The following is a 24,944-nucleotide window of genomic DNA, read 5'->3' as shown; positions in this document are numbered from 1 at the left end:
AAGCCATAGCTGAACAAAAAGACACTTCCAATAATGGTGGCTTATTATTAAAAGAGTAAAGTGGACCAACTATCCCACTGAAAACAGTTTAAAGAAGCTAGACAAAATGCTTAGAATAGGTGTTTGAACTCAGGAAACAACAGATGTTGGTGAGGATGTGGAGAAATGGGAACTCTCTTGCACTGCTGATGGGAATGCAAACTGGTTCAGCTGCTCTGGAAAAGAGTGTGAAGGTTCCTCAAAAAATTAAAAATAGAATTGCCCTACGACCCAGCAACAGCACTACTAGGAACTTATGCAAAGGATACAGGGGTGCTAATTCATAGGGGCGCATGTACCCCAATGTTTATAGCAGCACTTTCAACAATAGCCAAATTAGGGAAAGAGCTCAAATGTCCATTAACTGACAAATGGATAAAGAAGATGTGGTTTATATATACAATGGAATACTACTCGGCAATGAGAAAGAATGAAACCTTGCCATTTGCAACAACATGGATGGAACTGGAGGGTATTACGGTAAGTGAAATAAATCAGTCAGAAAAAGACAGGTATCATGTTTTCACTCATATGTGGAACTTAAGAAACTTAACAGAAGACCATGGGGGAAAGGAAGGGGAAAAAAAAAGTTACAGAGAGGGAGGCAAACCATAAGAGAGTCTTAAATACAGAGAACAAACTGAGGGCTGATGGGAGGGTCGGTGGGGAGGGGAAAATGGGTAATGGGCATTGAGGAGGGCACTTGTTGGGATGAGCACTGGGTGTTGTATGTAAGCGATGAATCATGGGAATCTACTCCTGAAGCCAAGAGCATACTGTATACGCTGTATTTCAGCTAACTTGACAATAAATTATGTTTAAAAAATGCTTTATAATCCCCCCCCAAATAAAAATAAAATAAAATATCTTTTTGAAGACATTGGTGAGCTAAAAAGGCAGTGATGAACAACAGGGCAGAGATTTGGAGGGAGACGGAAACCTAGAGGTAAACAAGATACAGGGGCGGCGGGGCAACTTGTCCCCTAAGGATATCAACTGCTTCTAGAAAAAGGCAGCTGAAAGGCTGAGAAAATAAAATAACTTTTTATTAAACTTTTTTTTATCTTGAGATCATTGCAGATTCACATGAAATAATACAGAAAAACAAAAACAATTGATTAAAAAATGGGCAAAAAACTAAAATAACATTTTGCCAAAAATATACAAATGGCCAATAAGTACATGAAAAGATGCTCAGCATCATTCATTAGTCATTAGGGAAATGCAAATCAAAATTACAATGAGATATTACTTCATACCCACTAGGGTGGTTATTATTAAAAAAAAATCAAAACAAGAAATTAACAAGTGCTTTGAAAAGGTGAAGGAATCGGACCCCTGTGCATCCCCGGTGGGAATGTTAAATGGTGCAGCTGTTGTAGAAAACATTCTGGCGGTTCTTCAGTTAGTGATACAATTATCACAGGATCCAGCAATTCTATTTCTAGTTATATACAAAAAGAATTTAAAACAGGGACTCGAATGTATACTTGTGTGCCAATGTTCATAACAGCACTATTCACAATAGCCAAAAGGTGAAAACAACCCAAATGTTCCCCAACAAATGAATAGATACAAAATGCAGTACAGACATACAAGGATATTTAACCTTTAACAGGAATGAGATTCTGATACATGTTACAACATGGATGACCCTCAAAAAGGTTATGCTAAATAAAATAAGCCAAACACAAAAAAATAAATCTTGTCTGATTCCACTTATATGAGGTACCTAGAATAGGCAAATGCATAGAAACAGAAAGCAGAATATCTGCTACCAAAGGCTGGAGAGAGAGGATAATAGGGACCTGTTATTTAATGGGTAGAGTTTCCAATTGGAATGATAAAAAGTGTGGAAATGGGCAGTGATTATGGTTGCACAACACTGTTAATGTACTTAATGCTGCTGAACTGAATACCTAAAGATGGTTAAAATGTAAGTTTTATGTTATGTATATTTTATCACATAAAAAACAAAATAATACAGAGAGATCATATGTATCCTTCATCCAGTTTCACCAATGACAGTGTCTTGCATAACTGCAGTACAATATCACAACTGGAAAATTTACACTGATATAATCCACCAACTTTTTTCAGATTTCACCAGCTTAACATGCACTTGTGTGTGTGTGTGTGTCTGTGTATTTAGTTCCATGCAGTTTTCTCATGTGTAAATTCATGTGATCACCACCACACTCAAGATATAAAATCACCACAAGGATCCTTCATGCTACCTTTTTATAAATATATGGCTACACCAACTCCCCTAACACTTGACCCCAGTGAATAGATTTTGATATTTTCAAGGAATTAAAGGGATAAAAGCTGGAGTTCAAGGACTGCCAAAAAGGAGAAGCCCTGATAGACCCCCAGCTCTTTGGATCAAAACCCCTTCGTTCAGCACCTAGGAGTAAGAATGAACAAGAAGTAGTCCAGCTCTTTCAGGAACTGTACCCTGCTTCAAAATATCCCAAGCCCTAGAACTAGATTAAGAATATCTGGAATTGGGGTGCCTGGGTGGCTCAGTCAGTTGAGCGTCCGACTTCAGCTCAGGTCATGATCTCACAGTTTGTGAGTTCGAGCCCCGCATCAGGCTCTGTGCTGACCGCTTGCTTGCTCAGAGCCTGGAGCCTGCTTCAGATTCTGTGTCTCCTTCTCTCTCTGCCCCTCCCCCGCTCACGCTTTGTCTCACTCTGTTTCTCAAAAATAAATCAATGTAAAAAAAAAAAAAAAAAAAGAATATTTGGAATTGATCATGTACCCAAGCAATCAGCCAAAAGTAAATAAAATTTTCTCTGGAGGAACGTAGTATCAGCCTGGGTCTCAAAATATCTCTACAATTTTTCAAACACAATATTCTGTATACAATAAAAATTAGCCAGTACATGAGAAGACAAGAGCATATTTAAAAAAACAAAACAAAACAAGATAACAAGAGAACCAGAGCCACAAGGGATCCAGATAATAGAAGCTACCAGACTCTAAGTTTCTGAATATGGTGGAGGAAATTCTTTTAAACTGAGAATTGTAGCAGAGAACTAGAAATTATAAAAGAGAACCAAATTAAAATTCAAGTACTGAAAAATGCAATGAGTTTAAGAACTTAGTGGCAAGGTTTAACAGCAGAATAGACACTGTTGAAGAAAAAATTAACTGTAAGACAGGTAAGAAGAAAATATCCCAAACAAGATGCTTATTAGAGAGACACAAGAATGGTAAATACTAAATAGAACATAAGTAACAGATAAAGTGAAAAGGAGTAACACACATGTACTTCAATCCCAGAGAGAAGGGAGAGAAAGGATTTACCAGATGCAATATTTGAAGAAATAGGTGACATTTTTCAAAACTAATGAAAGACATCAAACCATAGATTCAGTTATGCCTAAAAAACACCAAAGTAAAATAAATAAAAAGAAAACCATACTGAGAGCTATCCTAGGACTAACTACAGAAAATCAAAGAGAAGATTTTAAAATCAGTCAGAGATGGGGTGCCTGGGTGGCTCAGTCGGTTAAGCATCCAACTTCAGCTCAGGTCATGATCTCACAGTTCATGAGTTTGAGCCCCACACTGGCTCTCTGCTGTCACGGCTTCCCTTCAGGCCCTCTGCCTCCCTCTCTCTCTGCCCCTTCCTTGCCCACTGTCTCCCTCCCTCCCCCCTCCTCTCTCTCTCTCTCTCTCTCTCTCTCTCTCAATCTCTCTAAAATAAAAGCATTTTAAAAAGTTTTGTTTTAAATCAGAGGAGAGGAAAAAATAGCAACTTCAAAGGAGCAAGGCTTAGATTGACTACTGATTTATCAACAGAAATCAGAATACAACCAAACATCTTTAAAGTATTAAAAAAAAATAACAACCTAGAACTCTTTATCTAATGAAAACATTCTTCAAGAAAGAAGGTAAAATAAAAACATTTTTCTGAGAAGCAAAAACAGATTTCACCACCAGCATATCTGAACTAAAGGAAATACCAAAAGATACTCTTCTGTTAGAAAGAAAATGATTCCACATGGAAGCCTCAGACTGGGAGGAATTAAAAGCAATTGAAAGGTACAGATGTGGGTACATGGGTGGTATGGAGAACTATGATTACATAAAGCAATAATAATAATGTCTTATAGGGTTTCATATAGAAAGAAAAGTAAAATATACAACAACAGTAGTGTATAAATCAGGAGAAGAGTAAATAGAGTTAATGTGTTCCAGAGTTCTTGCACTGTCTGCAAGGAATTAAAGAACCAATTTATAATATATTGTGTTAAATCAAGGCTGCATATTATAATCTCTAAAATAACCACCAGGGACGCATGGGGGGTCAGTTGGTTAAGCTTCTGACTTCAGCTAAGGTCATGACCTCACGGTTCGTGGGTTCGAGGCCTGTGTCAGGTTCTGTGCTGACAGCTCAGAGCCTGGAGCCTGTTTCAGATTCTGTGTCTCCCTCACTCTGCCCCTCCCCCACTCATGCTCTGTCTTTCCCTCTCCCTCTCCCTCTCTCTCTCTCTCTCTCTCAAATAAACAAACATTAAAAAATAAAAAATAGGGGCACCTGGGTGGCTGAGTTGGTTGAGCGTCCGACTTCGGCTCAGGTCATGATCTCGCAGTCTGTGAGTTCGAGCCCCATGTCGGGCTCTGTGCTGAGGGCTCAGAGCCTGGAGCCTGCTTCAGATTCTGTGTCTCCCTCTCTCTGACCCTCCCCCATTCGTGCTCTCTCTCTCTCTCTGTGAAAAATAAATAAACTTAAAAAAAAAATAAGTTGGGGCGCCTGGATGGCTCAGTCAATTGAGCGTCCAGCTTCAGCTCAGGTCATGATCTCACAGTTTGTGAGTTCGAGCCCCGCGTCTGGCTCTGTGCTGACAACTTAGAGCCTGGAGCCTGTTTTGGATTCTGTGACTCCCTCTCTCTCTGCTCCTCCCCTGATCATGCTCTGTCTCTCTCTCTCTTTCTCTCTCAAAAATAAATGAACATTAGAAAAATTTTTTTAAAAAGAAAAAAGAACTAAAATAAAATAACCACTAAAAAAATATTTAATTACCAAGCTAATGGGCAGGAGGTGGAATGAGGTTTGGGGAGGGGAGATGGAAATCAAATAATAAAATACACTCAGCCAATCCAGGGAAGGCAAGAAAGGAGAGAGAGAAAGAAACAATGACACAAATAGGAAGTGAACAGTAAGATTGGATTTTTTTTTATTAAAAAAAATTTTTTTTTAACATTTATTCATTTTTGAGAGCTAGAGAGAAACAGAGCATGAGTGGAGGAGAGTCAGAGAGAGGGAGACACAGAATCCCAAGCAGGCTCCAGGCTCCGTGCTGTCAGCACAGAGCCTGATGAAGGGCTCAAACCTACATATCATGAGATCACAACCTGAGTCAAAGTCAGACACTCAACCAACTGAGCCACCCTGGCGCCCCAAGATGGGATTTTTAAACTTCAATATATTGGTGACTGTTCCAACTAAATGCTCAATTAAAAGTCAAGAATTAGTGGGGCGCCTGGGTGGTGCAGTCGGTTAAGCGTCCGACTTCAGCCAGGTCACGATCTCGCGGTCCGTGAGTTCCAGACCCGCGTCGGGCTCTGGGCTGATGGCTCAGAGCCTGGAGCCTGTTTCCGATTCTGTGTCTCCCTCTCTCTCTGCCCCTCCCCCGTTCATGCTGTGTCTCTCTCTGTCCCAAAAATAAATAAACGTTGAAAAAAAAAAATTTTTTTTTAAATAAAAAAAAAAAAGTCAAGAATTAGCATAATGGGGGCGCCTGGGTGGCGCAGTTGGTTAAGCGTCCGACTTCAGCCAGGTCACGATCTCGCGGTCCGGGAGTTCGAGCCCCGCGTCAGGCTCTGGGCTGATGGCTCGGAGCCTGGAGCCTGTTTCCGATTCTGTGTCTCCCTCTCTCTCTGCCCCTCCCCCGTTCATGCTCTGTCTCTCTCTGTCCCAAAAATAAATAAACGTTGAAAAAAAAAAAATAAAAAAAAAAAAAAGAATTAGCATAATGGATTTTTAAAATATATGCTGCTTACAAGGTACACATTCATAAAGATTAAAAGTGTAAGAATGGAAAAGTTACAGTATGCAAACATTAAACAAAAAAGTAGACTTTAAGGCAAAAAACATTACTCAGAAATAAATGTTCAATAAAATCATCAAAGTAAAACAATTCTAAATTTGTATGTACATAATAACAGAGCACCAAAATATATAAACTAAAAATTAACATAACTATAGGAGCACCAGTCTGGCTTAGTTGATAAGAGCATGTGACTCTTGATCTTGCGGTCAGGAGTTTGAGCCCCACATTGAGGGCAGAGTTTACTTTAAAAAAATAAAAAATAAAATAAAATTAACATAACTATAAAAAGAAACAGAAAAATCTGTATTCCAAGTAAGAGATTTTAATATGCCTCTCATGTAATATCATAATGTCATGTAATAGAGATCAATAAAAACAGATACGATTTGGATAGTATAAACAAATATGACCTAATTGACATATGTAAAACACTACATTCAAAATTCAGAATATACATTATTTTAAATACATATGAAGCACTTAAAAAATGATCTAACGCTGGACCATAAAGCAAATCTCAATATCATACAGTAAAATTAAGCTGGACATCAATGGTAGAAAAATTTCTATATATTTGAAATTTTAAAAACACATTTCAAAAACAAATCTCAATGAGAGAAAATTCGTTAACTGAGAAGTAATAAAAATAAAACATATAAAAATTTGTTGGATGCAGCTAAAACTCTGCTAGAGTGACATTTATCATCACAAAGATATATGTTGCGGGCAAAAGGATGAAAAATAACAAACTAACCACATCCTTAGTTACAAAGAGGACATATTAGGCACAAAGGAAAAAGAAAGGGCCAGAGAAAGACCCTATGATTTCACTCACATGTGGAATTTAAGAAACAAAACAAATGAACATGGGGCGAAGAAACAAAGAGAGAGGCAATCCATAAAACAGACTCTAAACTATAGAGAACAAAGTGAGATGTTGCTGGAGGGGAAGTGGGCAGGGGATGGGCTAAATGGGTGGTGGAGATTAAGTAGGGCACTTGTGACGAGCCCTGGGTGTTATATGAAGAAAGAAGGAAAGGAAATAATAAAAATAAGAACAGAAACTGATGAAATGGAAAATACACACACATTAAAGAGGATCAACCAAACCAGAAAGATAGTTGTTTTTGAAAAGCTTCATTAAATCGATAAGACCCTGGCAAGCCTAAGCAAATGCACAAAAAAGAAAGGAAAGATTACCATATAGGGATAAAAACAGGTGGCATCAATTAACCATAGGTACATTTTTTTAAATCATAGAATGATATCACAAATGACATCAGATAAATAAATTTGAAATTTTAGATGACATAAATTTCTAAAAAAAATCAATTTACCCAATCTGACACAATAAAAAATAGAAAATCAGAATAATATTGTATTATTAAAATACAATTCATAATTTAAGATCTAACTATAAGGAAATATACAGGCCCAGATGGCTTACTTCTTGAATTATTCCAAACGTTTAAGAAATAATGCCAATCTTATACATTCTCATGTAGAGAAAAGAGAACAATTTCCAACTCACTGTATGAGATCAGCAAAACCTTAATACCAAAACTTAACAAGAATATTATAAGAAATAAAAATCATAGGCCAATTTTATTCATAAAATACATGCAACAAAATCCTAAACAAAATATTAGCAAAGTAAGTCCAACAATATTTAAAGAAAAATACACAGCAACCAATTGGGATTTGATTCAGGAATAGAAGGGAAAGCTTCACATTCAAAAATCAATAAATAGCTGTTATTACAAACATTTCTTCAATCAATGTACTTTACCACATTGATGACATAAAGGATACGTCAGAGGATTATCTCAAAACTATTGAAAAAACACTTGATAAAATCCAACATCCATCCATAATTAAAGTTCTTAGTAAACTAGAAGTCAAAGGGAACTTTCCTAAGTGAGAAAAATTATCTTTAAAAAAGAATCTATTGGGGCACCTGGGTGGCTCAGTCAGTTAAGCATCCAACTTCAGCTCCAGTCATAATTTTTGAGTTCGAGCCCAGCATCGGGCTATGTATTGACAGCTCAGAACCTGGAGCCTGCTTTAGATTCTGTTTCTCCCTCTCTGTCTGCTCCTCCCCTGTTCGTGCTCTGTTTCTCTGTTTCTCAAAAAATAAACATTTTTTAAAAAATCTATCAATAACTTATGTCCACACAAAATCTTCCCACAAATGTTAACAGCAGTTTTATTTATATTTGCCAAAAACTGAAAGTAACCAAGGTATTCTCCAATAAATGAATGGATAAACAAACCGTAGTACATACATACAACAGCATATCATTCAGTGATGAAAAAAATGAGCTATCAAGCCACCAAAAGACCTGAAGAAACTTTAAATATATATTACTATGAGGAAAAAGCAAGTCTGAAAAGGCTACATACTCTAGGATTCCAATTACATGACATCTTGAAAAAGGAGAAAGTATAGGGACAGTAAAAAGATTACTAGTTGCTAGGTGTTGAGAGAAGTGGGGAAGGAAGAAGATGGAATGTGGTATTTTAAGGGTAGAGAAACTAGTCTGTATGATACTATAATGGTAGATACATGACTTTATGCATTTGTCAAAACCCATAGAATTGTACAACACAGAGTGAATCCTAGTGTAAATTACGGACTTTAGGTAGTAATAATATATAAATATTGGTTCATCAATGGTAACAAATATACCACACCAAGGCAAGATGTCAACAATAGGGGAATCTGGGGATATTAGGGGAAGGGAATATACATGGGAGTGCTTTCCAGGTTCTGCTTGATTTTTCTTTAAACCTAAAAAACAAAGTCTATTAGTTTGTTTGCTTGTTTAAATCTATAGCAAACAGCATACCTAACAGTAAAATGTTAAAGACTTTTCCTCTCATATTGGGCACCAGATAAGGATGCCAACCATCTCCACTTGCATTCAACACTGTACTGGAGGTCCAATGAAGAAAGGCAAGAAAATGAAAATCAATAACTAGTTTGGAAAGGAAACTGTCACTACTTGTATAAGATATGATTGTAGATGTATAAAATCTAAAAGAATCTATAAATTATTAGAATTACTGAATTACTGTATTCATTAACTGAGCACAAGATCAAGAAACTAAAATCAAACATATTGCTATACAGCAGTATTAACATAAATGAAAGCAAAAGTAAATACCTAGGAGTAAATGTAATAATTTAATAATATTCTTTATAATAAAAAAGACATATAAAATGCGTACCCAGATAGCTATAAAACACTTTAAAGAAGTGATAAAATGGAAAGATAAATTGTGTTCATGTACTAGAAGAATCAACATTGTGTAAAGATATTAACCTTTCAAATTAATACGCAGATTCAGTGCAAATGCAATTAAAATCTGACAGGTTTTTTTGTTGTTCTGTGTGTGTGTGTGTGTGTGTGTGTGTGTGTGTGTGTAGAAACTGACAAGCTGACCCTAAAATGTATATAAAAATGTAGGGGGGGTGCATACATGGTTCAATCAGTTCAGTGTCTGACTTCGGCTCAGGTCATGGTTTCAGAGTTCATGGGTTTGAGACCCACATCAGGCTCTGTGCTGACAGCTCAGAGCCTGGAGCCTATTTCAGATTCTGTGCCTCCCTCTCTCTCTGCTCCTCCCCCACTCATGCTCTGTCTGTCTGTCTCTCTCTCTCAAAAATAAATAAACATTTAAAAAAAATTTTTTTAATGTAGGGACACCTGGGTTGCTCAGTTGGTTGAGCACCCAACTCTTGATTTCGGGGCAGGTCATGATCCCAGGATCATGGGATCAAGCCCTGCGTTGGGCTCCTTATTGAGCATGGGGCCTGCTTGGGATATTCTCTCTCTCTCTCCCTCTACCCCTCTCCCCTGCTTGCTCTCTCTCTCTAAAATAAAAAAAATTTTTTTAATTTAAAAAGTTATAGAGGGCCAGGAATGGCCATGACACTCATTATAGAAGGAAATATTAGGAGGACCTTATCTGCTAAACATCAAGATTTTTCATACAGTGATATTAATCAGCATAGTGGGATATTGGCACAGGAATACCTAAGTAGACCAATGGAACAGAATATAAATCTAAAACAGAATAACGCATATATGAGTACTTAATTTTTAGAATTAAAAACTCTTGTAGAGGTAATATGGGAAAATATTGTTATGACCTTATCATGGGAAGATGTATGAAATAGGATGTACAATGTATTACTCATAAAGAAAAAAATTGATATATTGGAACATGCTTATTCATCAAAAGATATCATTAAGATAACCTGATAGAGGTATCTGCAAAAATACCTGTAGGAATTTCATACTTAATGGTGAATTATTAAACATTTTCCAGATGAGAAGGGGAAAATGATTACTGCTATAACTACTTCTTTTCAATTTGAGGTCCTAGCCAATATAATAAGGCATGAAAAAAAAAAATAAAAGACATATAAGGACTGGAAAGAAAGAAATGAAACTGTCATTATTTTCAGATAACATGATTATATACATAGAAAATCAAAAATAATCTATAGTCAACTATTCAAACCCTAATAAGTGAATTTAGCAAGATATTTAAATAAGAAATCAATATACAAAATCAACTGCATTTCTATATACCAGCAAAAACAGAAAATGAAAGCTTAAAAACTAAGCAAAATAAGTCAGAGAAAAAACAGACATCGTATGATTTCACTCATATACTTGTATGTGTAATTTGAGAAACACAACAGATGAACATAGGGGAAGGGGAGTAAAAATAAGATAAAAACAGAGAGGGAGGCAAACCATAAGAGATTCTTAAATACAGAGAACAAGCTGAGCGTTGCTGGAGGGGCGGTGGGTGGGAGGATGGGTTAAATGGGTGATGGGCATTAAGTAGGGCACCTGTTGGGATGAGCACTGGGTGTCACATGTAAGAGATGAATCCCTGGGTTCTAATCCTGAAACCAAGACTACACTGTATGTTAACTAACTTGAATTTAAATTAAAGAAGAAGAAGAAGGAGGAGGAGGAGGAGGAGGACGAGGACGAGGACGAGGACGAGGATGAGGAGGGAGAGGAGGAGGAGGAGGAGGAGGGGGAGGAGGAGGAGGAAGAGGGGGAGGAGGAGGGGAAATCTAAAGCAAACGTGATGCTAAAAATGGTAACAGAGAACAATCTGGTATCTGCCAGAGGGGAAAGTATAGGGATGGGCAAAACAGGGGAAGGGATTAAAAAGTATAAAAGCCCAGTTATAAAATAAATAGGACATGAGGATACAATGTACAGCATAGAGAGTATAGTTAATAATATGTAACAACTTTCTATGGTGACAGAAGATACTAGATTTATTGTGACGATCAACTCATAATGTATACAAATGTTAAATCACTTTGTTGTGTGCCTAATATAATATTGTATGTCAACTACACTTGAATAAAAAAACTTAATTAAAAGAAAAGACTGGGATGCCTTGCTGGCTCAGTCACTGGAGTGTGCAACACTTGATATTGAAATTGTAGGTTCACACCCCATATTGAGTGTAGAGATTACTTAAAAATAAAATATTTTAAAAATAATAATAATAATTAATCAAATATACCATTTATAATAGTTTCAAAACTAAACCTGAATGCCTACAGATAAGTTTAACAAAAGATATGCAATATCCTGACCAAAAACTTTATAAACATTACTGAGAGAAATTTTTAAAAGACTCAAATAAATGGAAAGATATTCCATGTTCATGGATTGGAAGACTCAACATTTCTTACTGTTGTAAAGACATCAATTATCCTCAAATTGATCTGTAGTTGCAACATGATACAATCAGATTTTGTTTTTTCTTAATTTGCAAAAACTGACATGTTGACTCTAAACTTATGGAAATGCAAAAAGGCCAAGAAAAACCCAGGCAATCTTTAAAAAGAAAAGAGCTAGCACTTATACTGCAGATATCAAGACCTATCAGACAGCTATAATAACTAATAAGTAAGCTTTGTAAGAAAAGTTAACTTTAGGGGTGCCTGCGTGGCTCAGTCTAGTTAAGTATCTGACTCTTGAGCTCAGCTCAAGACATGATCTCACACTTTATGAGTTCGAGCCCTGCATCAGGCTCCAAGCTGACAGCACAGAGCCTGCTCAGTATTCTCTCTGCTCCACCCCAACTCATGACTGAAGGTATTCTCTCTCTCTCTCTTACTCTCTCTCAAAATAAATAAGTAAACTTAAAAGATAAAATAAAATTAAATCAATGTTTTAAAAAAAGTTTTAAGTAAAGCTACAGCCTGAAACAATTTGCATTACATAATCCAGGAAATTTTTACCTTGGATTCAGTATCGGGAAAAAGTGAATGCCCTCAGCTGGAAGAACTAAAACAGCTTCTTTTATCAGAGAATTAAGATATTATAGTCCATTTTGCCATCCCTTCCAGGAAACTGAAGTATGTTTAGTTCTCAAGTGTAATAAGGAACTAATCACACAGTGCTCCAAAACACATCTCTTTGTTTTCTTTAATATGCTTTTAATTTATCAGGTATTAAGTAAGTAACTCAAATTACTTTTAAGTATTAAATAAGTAAATGACAAAGCTGTGCCTTCAATGCTTTAAAACCATTCTACTTCCTTATCTGCCAAAGAAGCAAGAGAAACAGCCAGAACCTGGCTAGTTCAAAATTATGTTGACAACTTCTGACAAATCAGAGATGTTTACCTGATCAAGCCCTTCCCCAACTTTCCTGAGATTCTGTAGTTGGTAAACTTCTAGGCTTCTTCCATCATCTTGACAGCACAAATCAATTACAACACAGCCCTGGTCCTCAAAGGCATTGATTTGATGAAAAGTAACAAAAGGTTTACTGTAGTACATCCCTGGAAGAAGCTGCAGGGAAAATACAAAGAAAAAGAGATATTTTCTTTTTTTCTTTAAGGAACAGATCCACAAAGTTTAAATTAAAAAGATTCCCTCCTCCCCTTTAAGTGACAGGCCTAGTAAGTATAAAAGGTAGAATGTGGAACATAGAAGCAAACACTTTGATTTAACCATTGCTTGCTTAGGTCATCACATTTCATATTAATCAATGAACTGGGGCTATTTGATATAAACCAATCAACTGTCACAACTAACTTAAAAGTCCTTATGAAATAGGGCCCAATGTTTTGAGGTATAAATAAATCCTAGACTTTATCTTACATGATTGAATAGAAAATACTGCTTTTGAGGCACCTGGGTGGCCCAGTAAGTTAAGCGTCCAATTCTTGGTTTTGGCTCATGTCAAATCTCGTGGTTTGGGAGATGGAGCCCCTTGGGCTCTGCACTGACAGTGCAGAGACTGCTTTGGATTCTCTAGCTCCCTCTCTCTCTGCTTCTCCCTTGCTGGTGTGCTCTCTCTCTCTCAAAGTCAATAAATAAACTTTAAAAAACTATTTAAAAAAAGAGAAAACACTGCCATTAAGTAGCTTATGATGAGTTAAGTGATTATTTGAAAAATGCACTTATTATCAAAATAGGATTTTTTGTAATGAAATTAGGGTACAGTAAATTTAGGATATCATCTCTTTAGAAAGGCAAAAAGAAGACAAAATACCATAGTGTTACTAAACAGGAGTATAGAAAGATATTTAACAAACGCACTTTGGACTTTGGTAGGATTATCATATTTACATATCAAGAAGTCATAGAACCAAGCAAAAAATTATCATTGCAAAAGTTACAGAAGACTTCTATGTGAACAACATTCTCTTTAGCAAATATTATGACATGGAAAAATTCATGCTAATATGCCAAGATTTCTTAGATGCCATTTTAGTTGAATCAGATAATTAAAAGTAAAACCATTCCTTACAATTTTCTAATATGCAAAACCCACTGTACTCATTAATAAGTAGCTAGCCCCACCTACGGAAGAAGGTAATATCCTTGATTACGAATGTCTTATACCAGCAATACCCAGTGACAGAAAAAAAATCAACCATATACAGATTTGTCCATTTTCAAAACAAACATAGTCAAGATACTCCACCTGTCCAGTGTGCTTATCTACCACATGAAACCGTGTATTATACTGGGGTTCCCAGCTTATTCCATCTGCAAAGGACTTTCCCCGGATTTTAGAAGTGACAACTTTCCACAAATTCATCTTTAGAGGCTGTTCAATGAAGATTATGTAGTTCCTTGTCATTCCTGAAAGGTTCCAGCAATAATAAAATGGGATTTAGTAAATTAGAATTGTCTGAAATGTGACGGTTATGGGGATTTATCTGAATGCCAGGACATAATACTTCTAACCTAAACAAAAGCCAGACAGAAATAATTCTCCACTGCTTCCCAGCTTTGCCTTACATATTTCTTGTTCCTACATAAAAAAGGGAACTGCTCAGAACAGCTTGGGTTGAATGCTCACAACTTGCTTTTTATCTTCCTTATTTTTCTTTTTAAATTGGTCAGTTTACGAACCAAGTGAAGAAGCATAATATTAAAGTGTCATTTGTGATCAAGATGTTTCTTCTGTAATCCTTTTGCTATTTATCCTGAAGGTTAAGATTCAGCAACAGATTGGCTATAAAGGTTTAGAATGCAGAAAATAAATATTCTGAGAAAAAGCTGAAGCTATCAAACAGAATATGAATTTCCCCCCAAAAAAAACATAGTCAAGACCTTTTCATGAAAATAATTACCTATGGCTTTAAAGTTACCTAAAATTTTGAATTCTGTCAATTTTTTTTATGGTCAAATAATTTTTCTCTACTAAGACTTTTGTAGAGCAGTTTCAGGTTTGTAACACAATTAAAGGGAAGGCACAGAGACTTTATACCCTGTCCCCCCACACACACAGCCTCCCTATCATCAACATCCCCCACTAGAGTGGTTGGTACATTTGCAACAGCTGACAAACTGACAACCCATCAAATGCACCCAAAGTCCATAATTTACATTCTGGTTCACTTTTGATATTGTCAATTTTTTAGTAATTGCCAGGATAAAAAGTATGTCACTAAACAAAATAAACTGAAGTGGCATTAAAATGCAACCTTGGTCTCATCAGCATATTTTGATAAGCGGTATCAACACAGTATATGCGAACACTAGCTTGTCTGCTACAGCGACGTTTAAGGCACATCCCAAAGTAATGTGTGTTATATTTGGGCTTACCAAAGCTATGATAGTAAGAAGGTCTCATCCCCTCTGCAGAGGCAATAGAACATATCACCTGGGCTCCATGGATTGTCTCCCCAAGATCCACCTTCTCTGGAGGAACTCGAATAACATTATAGCAAGAACCTGGAAAACAAAGTCCTGTCTTATGTATACACATTCTAAAATAAAATACAACCCTTGCACTCATGGATTAGAGATTTATGCAATATATGCATGACATCCATATTTCATAAAGGGTTATTTCTTTTTTTAATGTTTATTTATTTATTTTTTCAACGTTTTTATTTATTTTTTTGGGACAGAGAGAGACAGAGCATGAACGGGGGAGGGGCAGAGAGAGAGGGAGACACAGAATCGGAAACAGGCTCCAGGCTCTGAGCCATCAGCCCAGAGCCCGACGCGGGGCTCGAACTCACGGACCGCGAGATCGTGACCTGGCTGAAGTCGGACGCTTAACCGACTGCGCCACCCAGGCACCCCAATGTTTATTTTTGAGAGAGAGCGTGAGGCACAAGTGGGGGAGGGGCAGAGAGAGGAAGACAGGATCTGAAGCAGGCTTTGCACCGCCAGCAGATATCCCAATGTGGGGCTCAAACTCACTCAGGAACCATGAGATCATGACCTGAGCCGAAGTCAGATGCTTAACCAACTGAGCCACCCAGGTGCACCCATAAGGGTTATTTCAAATAAAGACTTGGATAAAAAAAGATATATTAACTTTATGAAAGTCATCAGCTAAGGTTTTAAAATGATACACACAAAGTAATCAACCAACGGTTTATTGCATTTTTTTCATGATTACTAGCTAGGTTTATTGCATTTTAATGCTCTCAAAAGACTACCCTCTCACTCCCTAAAAATGAACTCATTCTCTACTTTATAGGAAAAGATCAGGTAGCAGGCAAGAATATCCTCTAATTCTACTTGTCCCTCTCACCATTCCCCAATCCCTACAATTACAATCTCCATTTGCCCCCACACCCAACTCCTGTCCAGTCCTCTGGATCCCTGGGGTCACTCCAAGTCCCATCTTATCCTTTCTTAATGCATTCATGCAATTGCCTTCATTCATGTGATTATTCATCTTACTACTTCTGCAAGAACCAGCTCAGGTAACCACTCAAGTAGCCCTCTCTGATTCTTCCCCACCCCAAAGGTATTTGGTGCCTCTCCTCAATGCCCTGATTATATCCTGTACAGTCATACACTTATCTTATTGCACTATAATTTCGTGCTTGTTTATCTGCTTCCCAATAGACTGGTGAGCTCTTCAAGGGCAGGAATTGTGTCTGATTCATCTTTGTATCCTCAGTACCAAGCAAGAACTTAGCATTCAGTAGGCACAGTAAAAATAGCTATTGATGGATTACTTAACAACTTATGTTTGTTAAATTATTCAGTGAATAGGGGCACCAGGGTGGCTCATCGGTTAAGCATCCAACTCTGGCTCAGGTCATGAGCTCGCAGTTCATGAGTTTGAGCACTGCACTGGGCTCTGTGCTGACAGCTTGGAGCCTGGAGCCTGGAGCCTCCTTCAGATTCTGTGTCTCCCTCTCTCTCTGCCCCTCCTCCACCTCTCAAAAATAAATAAACATTAAAAAATTGTTTTAAATCGTTCAGTGAATAAACAAATACTGAGGTCATATTGAATTATATTTCTGGTATTAGAATTGCCAATGCTGGTCCTGAAACCCTGGGGTAACACTTAACTTTGCAAACACTCAGCTTCTTTTGGAACAAGATAACCCTTCTGTTCTCTATTCATTTATTCAGCCATTACTTCTTGAGCGTCAACTATATTCCAAACACTCTTCTAAGTGTCCTAAGTTTATCTTCCAGACACTTATACACAGCAGGGTCCAAATGTACACAAGCCTTTTCTTTTACAAAGCTCAGATTCTAATAAAGCATCCAATAAGTAAAAGTATAAAGCATCGGATGATGATAAGATCTATAGGGACTGGGAATAAGTGTATATGGATGGGGGCCACTGTTTGCAATTGTTGATAGGGTGATCTGAGAAGGCTTCACTAAGACAGTGACATTTGAGAAAAGACCAAGAGGAGGTGAGGAAGAGAGGCTTGAGGATATCTGGGAGAAACACATTCCAGGCAGAGACAAGAATAAATGCAAAGATTCTCAGCCAAAACTAAGCCTGGAGTGTCCAAATAATAGCATGAAGGCCAGTGAGGCCTTGTCAGAGTAAGCAAGAAAAGTCTGAGATGAGGTGGGTGGGCTAAAAAGATAATTGGCTGATATGCTGACAATAAACTGAAATGGGGCAAGGGTAGATGCCCAGAGACCAGTTAAGAAGCTATTACACCAATTCACATGCGAGAGGATGGTGGGCTCAAACCAGAATGCCAGCAGTGGAGGTCATATGAGGTGGTTGGATTTTTTAATTTATTTTGAAGGCACTGCTGCAATTGCTTTTTGACCAACTGGATATGGATGTGAGAGACAGATGTGAAGGATGATTCCAAAATTATCATCCTGAGCAACTGGAAGGATGAAGTTACCATCAGCTTAAATGGGGAATCTTTTAGGCAGAGAAAATTTAGGGGAAAAGTTCAGGAGTCTTGTTTTAAATAAGTTAATTTTGTAACACCTATTAGACATCCTAGTAAAAACACTGAGTATTTTATATCAATTTTTATATCCAATTGATATAAAATACTGAAGGGGTCTGAGTTAGGATATAGATGTGTTCTGCACACCCATTATATATAAAACATCATGCTTTAGACAGTGATGAGTTATAAAAGCGATAAAAGACCAGTTCTACAGTTCCAAAAGTACCATATTACTATCTAACAGATTACATACATTTCATTAGTACTAAAAACTACTTGGATTGATTATTTAGAGGATTTCTGTTCATTTTTTAAAGCCTTTAAAAATGCAGGGAAATGCTTAAATAGTTAAAAGCTTTTTATTTCTTAAAGACAGAAATTACCAGCAAGCACTTTATTATGAGAATCACTAAATTTCTCCCAAACACAACCTCTCTACAGCTACATGTACATTTGCGCTCCAGTTCAAAAACTCCGGTTGAACTGAACAATCGAGGAAGGAGGAAGACGAAGAGGAGGAGGAGGAAGGGGAGGAGGAGGAGGAGGGGAGGAGGCGGGGGAGGAGGAAGAGAGGGAGGAGGAGGGGGAGGAGGGAGGGAGGAGGGGGAGAGGGGGAGGAAGACAGGGAGGAGGGGAGAAGGAGGGGAGGAGGAGGAGGGGAGGAGGAAGAGGGGGAGGGGAGGGGGAGGAGGAGATTCAGTTTCAGTTGAGATTAGAAGATAAAGAATTGCTCATCTCAGTGGTTTAAGTGACAAAACTCACTAAATTTAACCAGTATTAATTAATGAACTGTTCTAACTGCAAGTTGTGAAGCCATGAGCAAGACAGACACATACCCAGGAAACACCCAACAAAGGAATGCCCAGAGGAATGACCTGCCCAATGCTGCATCTAACTCTGGGAGACTCTTCAGGACTTTGTATAATAGACTGAGGCAAAGTACCAAGAACAGCCACAGCCCCTGATGACTGGTGGCAGGGTTTCTCAAAGATCCAGGAGTCACTTGCACCAAAATCACGTGGGGACCTTGTTAAAATGTGCCGAGATAAGGGGTAAGGGGGTGATTGAAATGCAGATTCTTGGTCCTTTTTCAGGTCTACTGAACCAAACTCTCTGAAGATAAAGCCCAGTAATCTACATTGCTAGGAAGCATTCCAGAACATCCTGAGGCACACTAAAGGCTAAGAACCACTGATCTAACGACTACTTATTTTAGAATATATAATTCAGAAAAGCTAAACAGTATCTATCATATTATGAACTAGTTACCAGTTATCTACTTGATTAATAGACTTAATTTATTAGGAAATGTACTTTTTGTCAACCATATTTTAATTAACAAGAAAATAGTTTTTTTTTTTAATTTTTTTTTTTCAACGTTTATTTATTTTTGGGACAGAGAGAGACAGAGCATGAACGGGGGAGGGGCAGAGAGAGAGGGAGACACAGAATCGGAAACAGGCTCCAGGCTCTGAGCCATCAGCCCAGAGCCTGACACGGGGCTCCAACTCACGGACCGCGAGATCGTGACCTGGCTGAAGTCGGACGCTTAACCGACTGCGCCACCCAGGCGCCCCAAGAAAATAGTTTTTAAAATAGGTCATCTACTTAGGAGAATTCTATGCAGCCTGATTCTGGGAAATGTTTCTTGACATAAGAAATAATTATTATAATATTTTAATACATTGTTAAGGGAATAAAAAACAGACCAGAGAAGTATATAGAATAGGTACCATTTTTAATGAAATTTTTTAATGATCAAAAAAGATGGAGGGACAAAAAACTGCGGAGTTAGTTTACCCATTTCCTGAAACATTTTACCTAAAAGGATGTTTGCTGTTTCCTATAACAGCCTTGAAGAACACATTTCCTACTCAAGATCAGGTAATAAAGAAGAGGATAGAGGAGCGCCTGGGTGGCTCAGTCGGTTAAGCATCTTGACTTCAGCTCAGGTCATGATCTTGTGGTTCATGAGTTCAAGCCCCACGTCGGGCTCCATGCTGACAGCTAAGAGCCTGGAGCCTTCAGATTCTGTGTCTCCTTCTCTCTCTGCCCCTCTCCTGCTCACACTCTATCTCTCACTCTCTCTCTCCCAAAGAAATAAACATTAAAAAATACATATATATATGGAGAGAGAGCTGGGTGATGAAGTTTTAGGATACCTAGCTCTACTTGAGCCAGCAAAAAACAAACCTGCACTATGCATTTTAATACACAGTCACCTATGTCAATATGGAGAAGTAGACACAAACACCCTGCAAAGCCAATTACTCACCAAAGGCACACATTAACCTACACAAAAGCTAAACCATACAAAGGTTTCACAGGTTATACATGATAGACTGATGGACAGGTTAAGACAGATAGTCAGAAATATCGAACACCTACCTATTTCTCTTCAGAGAGACATGCACTCAGGTTACAGGAACATGAATTTGCATGCTCTGACGGTCTTCTGTACTCAGTAATAAATAATTACGAAGATAGTCTAACAGAGTGACTTTGGGTGTGATTCAGACTTGCTGGCAAGACTGGCCTTACACACTAGAAACTTGCCTAACCAAGTATCTTACACAGTCTCCAGATTCACTGCCCTTGTCTGTAAAATGGGGGCAGTAACAGTACCTCTCTCAGAGAGTCATTATAAGGACTAAATTTAAAAAGTACATTGAAAAATGCTTAACACCAGAATATACTAGGCACTCAATAAATGTTAGCTATCATTATTAGCTATTAGAAGTTTCTGGAGCAGATTGGTAGGCAGTTGGAAAAGGAGTTGTGGATGACCAGGAAACAGATGTGATGTAAATGGCTGGAAATACAAACACACAATAACCTTAACTTACTCTGTAGTGTATTTTTCCCATAATAAAAATAAATCCTTTCCCATGTAATGAACAATGTACTTTCCCCACATCTGTTTGCTGTACCATTCTAAATTTCTTGTACTTATAGTGTGATTTTTTTTTAATTCAAGTTTGAGAAATACATACTGAAAATCCCTGTAATGCCTGTAAGCCAAAAAGCACAACAGAACATAAAAAATGTAAGTCATGCTGAAAAGGTCAAATAGTAAATCAGTTGCTAAGCAATGTGCAAAAGGACCATAGAACACAGTAAATTAGGTACCTTCAGCTCAGTTATGCAACTTTGGAGATTTCCTCCTGACCCTTTTAAACAAAGTTCCCTATGTCTACACCTTAACTATAATGGAACACTGGGGAGATAGTTAACTCCTAATTATTTTTAAAAAGACCTCCTTCCCAACTTTACCACGTGACCCATAGGAGTTCCCCATGTTGTAAGCTGTTCCATCAGCGTCATAGTGAGGATGTGCAGTTGCTCCATTCACAGCAATGAATTTCCTCCAGTCTACCTGCAAATTTAAGACCATCAGAGACTTTTAAATGTTAAAATGGGAAGATCTCTACTTATATTTATCAACAGTAGGAATGTGTCAGACATCTTAAAAATAAGATATGACAACTATAGTCTAAGCCCTAATGTCTCACCTCTAAGAAATCAAAATTATTTTTCCTTCTAAAGAAATTGAGACTAAATAATAAATAAAAACTCCACCACCACCACCACCACCACCACCATCAAATGGACAAAAATGATTATCCAGTAAGGATTCCCCATCCCCCACCAAGATTGCAGGGAAGTTCAAAAAATAAGAATTAAAGTTCTGGTCCAAATTTAATTTAGTTTTTATTAATGTGTTAGGTGAATGCAGGAGGGGCCTAGACAGTCTCTAATCCAATTCTATCTGTAGCTAGGAAGAACATGAAATGGCCAACTTAAATCTGTACTATTGTATTTTTCCTTTACTATAGCCTTCAGATATTAGGACTAAGGAAGACATCTAGAATTATCTTTAAGGAAAACCAACCTCACAGGCCTAGATCTACTGAGGACAGAAGGTGCAGAGTAATACCCTGAATCAGTGGGTAACTTTTTTTCTTTGTTTCATAAAGGCTCCAATTTCTTCTTCAGATAACTACCCCTCTAAAAAGTATTCGGAAACTGGGGCGCCTGGGTGGCGCAGTTGGTTAAGTGTCCGACTTCAGCCAGGTCACAATCTCGCGGTCCGGGAGTTCGAGCCCGGCATCGGGCTCTGGGCTGATGGCTCAGAGCCTGGAGCCTGTTTCAGATTCTGTGTCTCCCTCTCTCTCTGCCCCTCCCCTGTTCATGCTCTGTCTCTCTCTGTCCCAAAAATAAATAAACGTTGAAAAAAAAAATTTAAAAAAAAAAAAGTATTCGGAAAGGAATGAAATGTTAGGGTCTATTTTATTCATTTTTGTAAATGTTCATTATTTTTTATTTTTGAGAGAGAGAGAGCACAGAGGAGGGGCAGAGAGAGAGGGAGACAAAGGATCTGAAGTAGGCTCCGTGCTGACAGCAGGGAGCCTGAGGCAAGGCTCCAACCCACAAACCATGAGATCATGACCTAACCCAATCAAACACTTAAACAACTGAGCCACCCAGGCGTCCTTATTCATTTTCTTAAACTATATTTTACCTTTTCAGTTTTTTCCAGAGTTTTGATGTCCACTTTGTTCATAAAGTTGGTCTCAGTACTAAGGTAGTAGTCACCCTTGTACTGCACGTAGTTGACATTGGTGTTGTCAGTTATTGCTGAAACCAAATCCCAGAGTTACTTAAACACCACAACTTACTGTAGCACAGTCAGAGCAAGAACACAGTTTAAACATCCTCTTACACCAAAAAAAAAGAAAAAAATTCTACTTCAAGGTATGTATTTATATAGATTGACATACATCATAATTAAAGAGTCATCACTATCACCCAGAAATTCTGAGCACAGTAAAGACTGCTTACCAGGCACTTCAAACTTTGATAAGAAACGTTCAAAAACATTCTTGCAGGGGTCAGGGACAGCCAGCGTGCCAAATTCTGAGATCACAATTCGATCATGAACACTATTGGCCTTATAAGTATCACTCTGTAGGAACTTGCTTCTATATGTCACTGTGCCCTTCTCCATCCTGAACTGGTGAAGCAAAGCCATCCCATCAAACCAGTGATTGTACCTTCAGACAGCAGCAAAAACAGAAAGACAAATATCAGTAAGAAAAACACAGGGGCAAATGAATGCCTTCAAATATAAAGATAAGGAATTGGAATGGGTTCCCAGCACAACCTGTTTAGTTTGAAAACTTGAGTAAGAGATGACACCTTTTGAGTATATCCTGAAATCCAACGGAGAAGAACAACTTACATTCTTCTGACCCTTACTCCCCTGTCAAAAAACTGTCAAAAAACTCACACTTAGAAGGTTGAAAATAACACTCCAAACTGGTGACTCCTAAAATAAGTCTGATTTTTACCCTATAGCCAGGAAAATAGCATAAGAGGATATGAAATACTTGACATTCTCCAAGTTAAAATGGGTTCCTAAGCTTTAAGAAATAATAATCTTCATATCTTATGTATATATTATGTTTTCCATTTACTTTAAATTTATTCAAATTTATCAGAATTATGCTAAAGAACAAATAAGATTATTAATCATCTTGGTAGGTATGATTACAGTAGAAATTATCTATTTAAATAATGGAATATAGGGGCACCTGGGTGGCTCAGTCAATTAAGTGTCCGACTTCAGCTCAGGTCATGATCTCGAGGTCCATGAGTTCAAGCCCCACATCGGGCTCTGTGCTGACAGCTCGGACCCTGGAGCCTGCTTCAGATTCCGTGTCTCCCACTCTCTCTGCCCCTCCCCCACTCATACTCTGTTTCTCTCACTCTCAAACATGTGTATGTTAAAAAAATTTTTTTTTAAATAATGGAACATCAAAAAACTATAAGGAAAAGTTTATAGCTTTGCTTTTAAACAATTCTTTTTTTTTAAATGTTTGTTTGTTTTTGAGAGAGAAACAGAGCACGAACAAGGGAGGGGCAGAGAGAGAGGGGGAGACACAGAATCTGAAGCAGGCTCCAGGCTCTGAGCTGTCAGCACAGAGCCTGATGTGGGGCTAGAACTCACAAACTGTGAGATCATGACCTGAAGCCAAAGTCGGACACTCAACCAACTGAGTCACCCAGAAGCCCCAGTGGCTTTGCTTTTAAAAGAATTTCACATCATACAGTCTTTTCTTTCATGTGCTTAATATGCTGAATGCTTAATATGTCTTCAGCACAGATAAGCAAGGCTAACACCATTGTGTTAAAATGCAATGGCCCTGGAAGCAAGGAATCAAAGAAATATTTGTATACCTGTGTTTATAGCAGCATTATTTATGATAATCAAAAAATGGACAACCTAGTGTCCACTAAAAAGGAAGGAAAGGAAATTCTGTCACATGCTACAACACAGAAGAACTTTGTGGACATTATTATAAACAAAACAATCTAGTCACACACACAAAAAGGTAGAGTTTCAGTTCTGCAGGCTGAAAAAGTTCTGAAGATCTGTTCCACAACAATGTGAATAAACTTAACACTAACCTTTACCTCTAAAGATGGCTAAGATGGTAAATTTTACATTACATGTTGTTCACCACAATAACAAAATGCAGGAAATAAATTTAAAAGTAAAACCAGACTCTCTTTGCCCAGTGATTTGAGATGCCATCTTATAATAAATTAAATTTCCATTAGTTCTTGGGCTTATTTCTTGGCTTTCTATTCTATATCACTTGTTTATTTATTTATGTACTGATATCACAATGTTTTAATCATAGAGTGTTTATAGTATTTTTTAATGTCTGAAAAGGCTAGTCCCTTCACTGAAAATCTTCTTTTTTTCATGTTTTCTTGACTATACTTGCATATTTATTTTTCCATATAAACTTTAGTATTGGTCTAATTTCCTTTAAAAGCTTGTTGGAATTTTAAAGATTGTATTAAATTTTAAAATTAACTTAGGGAATACTGACATCTTTATGATGTTGAATTATCGTATTCAAGAACACAGGATGTTTTCTCATTTGTTTGATTGTGTCTTTTAGGAGTCTTGTGATTTTAGAGAGAGAGTGAGTGAGTGAATGAGAGTAAGGGAGAAAGGCAGGGGGAGAGAGACAGAGGCAGAGAATCTCAAGCAGGCTCCATGCTCAGTGCAGGGCCCAACATGGGGCTCTATCCTATGACCCTAGGTTCACAACCTGAGCCAAAATCAAGCAT

General features: G+C 37.6%; 1 protein-coding gene across 5 annotated transcripts in view; it reads right to left on the bottom strand.

The window, feature by feature from the left end:
* Nucleotides 1-24,944, bottom strand: part of LOC125176281 (testis-expressed protein 12) — a 107,701-nt gene that overhangs the window by 5,065 nt on the left and 77,692 nt on the right. For all 5 annotated transcript variants that reach the window (XM_047877488.1, XM_047877486.1, XM_047877490.1 and 2 more), the window contains 6 exons: nt 22,641-22,852; nt 22,321-22,436; nt 21,072-21,174; nt 15,220-15,348; nt 14,090-14,250; nt 12,781-12,948 (listed from right to left, as the gene is read on the bottom strand). In XM_047877488.1, the coding sequence (XP_047733444.1) occupies nt 12,781-12,948; nt 14,090-14,250; nt 15,220-15,348; nt 21,072-21,174; nt 22,321-22,436; nt 22,641-22,852 (889 nt within the window). The remainder of the gene's footprint in view (nt 1-12,780; nt 12,949-14,089; nt 14,251-15,219; nt 15,349-21,071; nt 21,175-22,320; nt 22,437-22,640; nt 22,853-24,944) is intronic.

The sequence above is a fragment of the Prionailurus viverrinus genome, chromosome D1, assembly GCF_022837055.1.
Source record: "Prionailurus viverrinus isolate Anna chromosome D1, UM_Priviv_1.0, whole genome shotgun sequence".
NCBI classification, from domain to species: Eukaryota; Metazoa; Chordata; class Mammalia; order Carnivora; family Felidae; genus Prionailurus; species Prionailurus viverrinus.
This window is presented reverse-complemented; position numbering and strand designations above follow the sequence as displayed.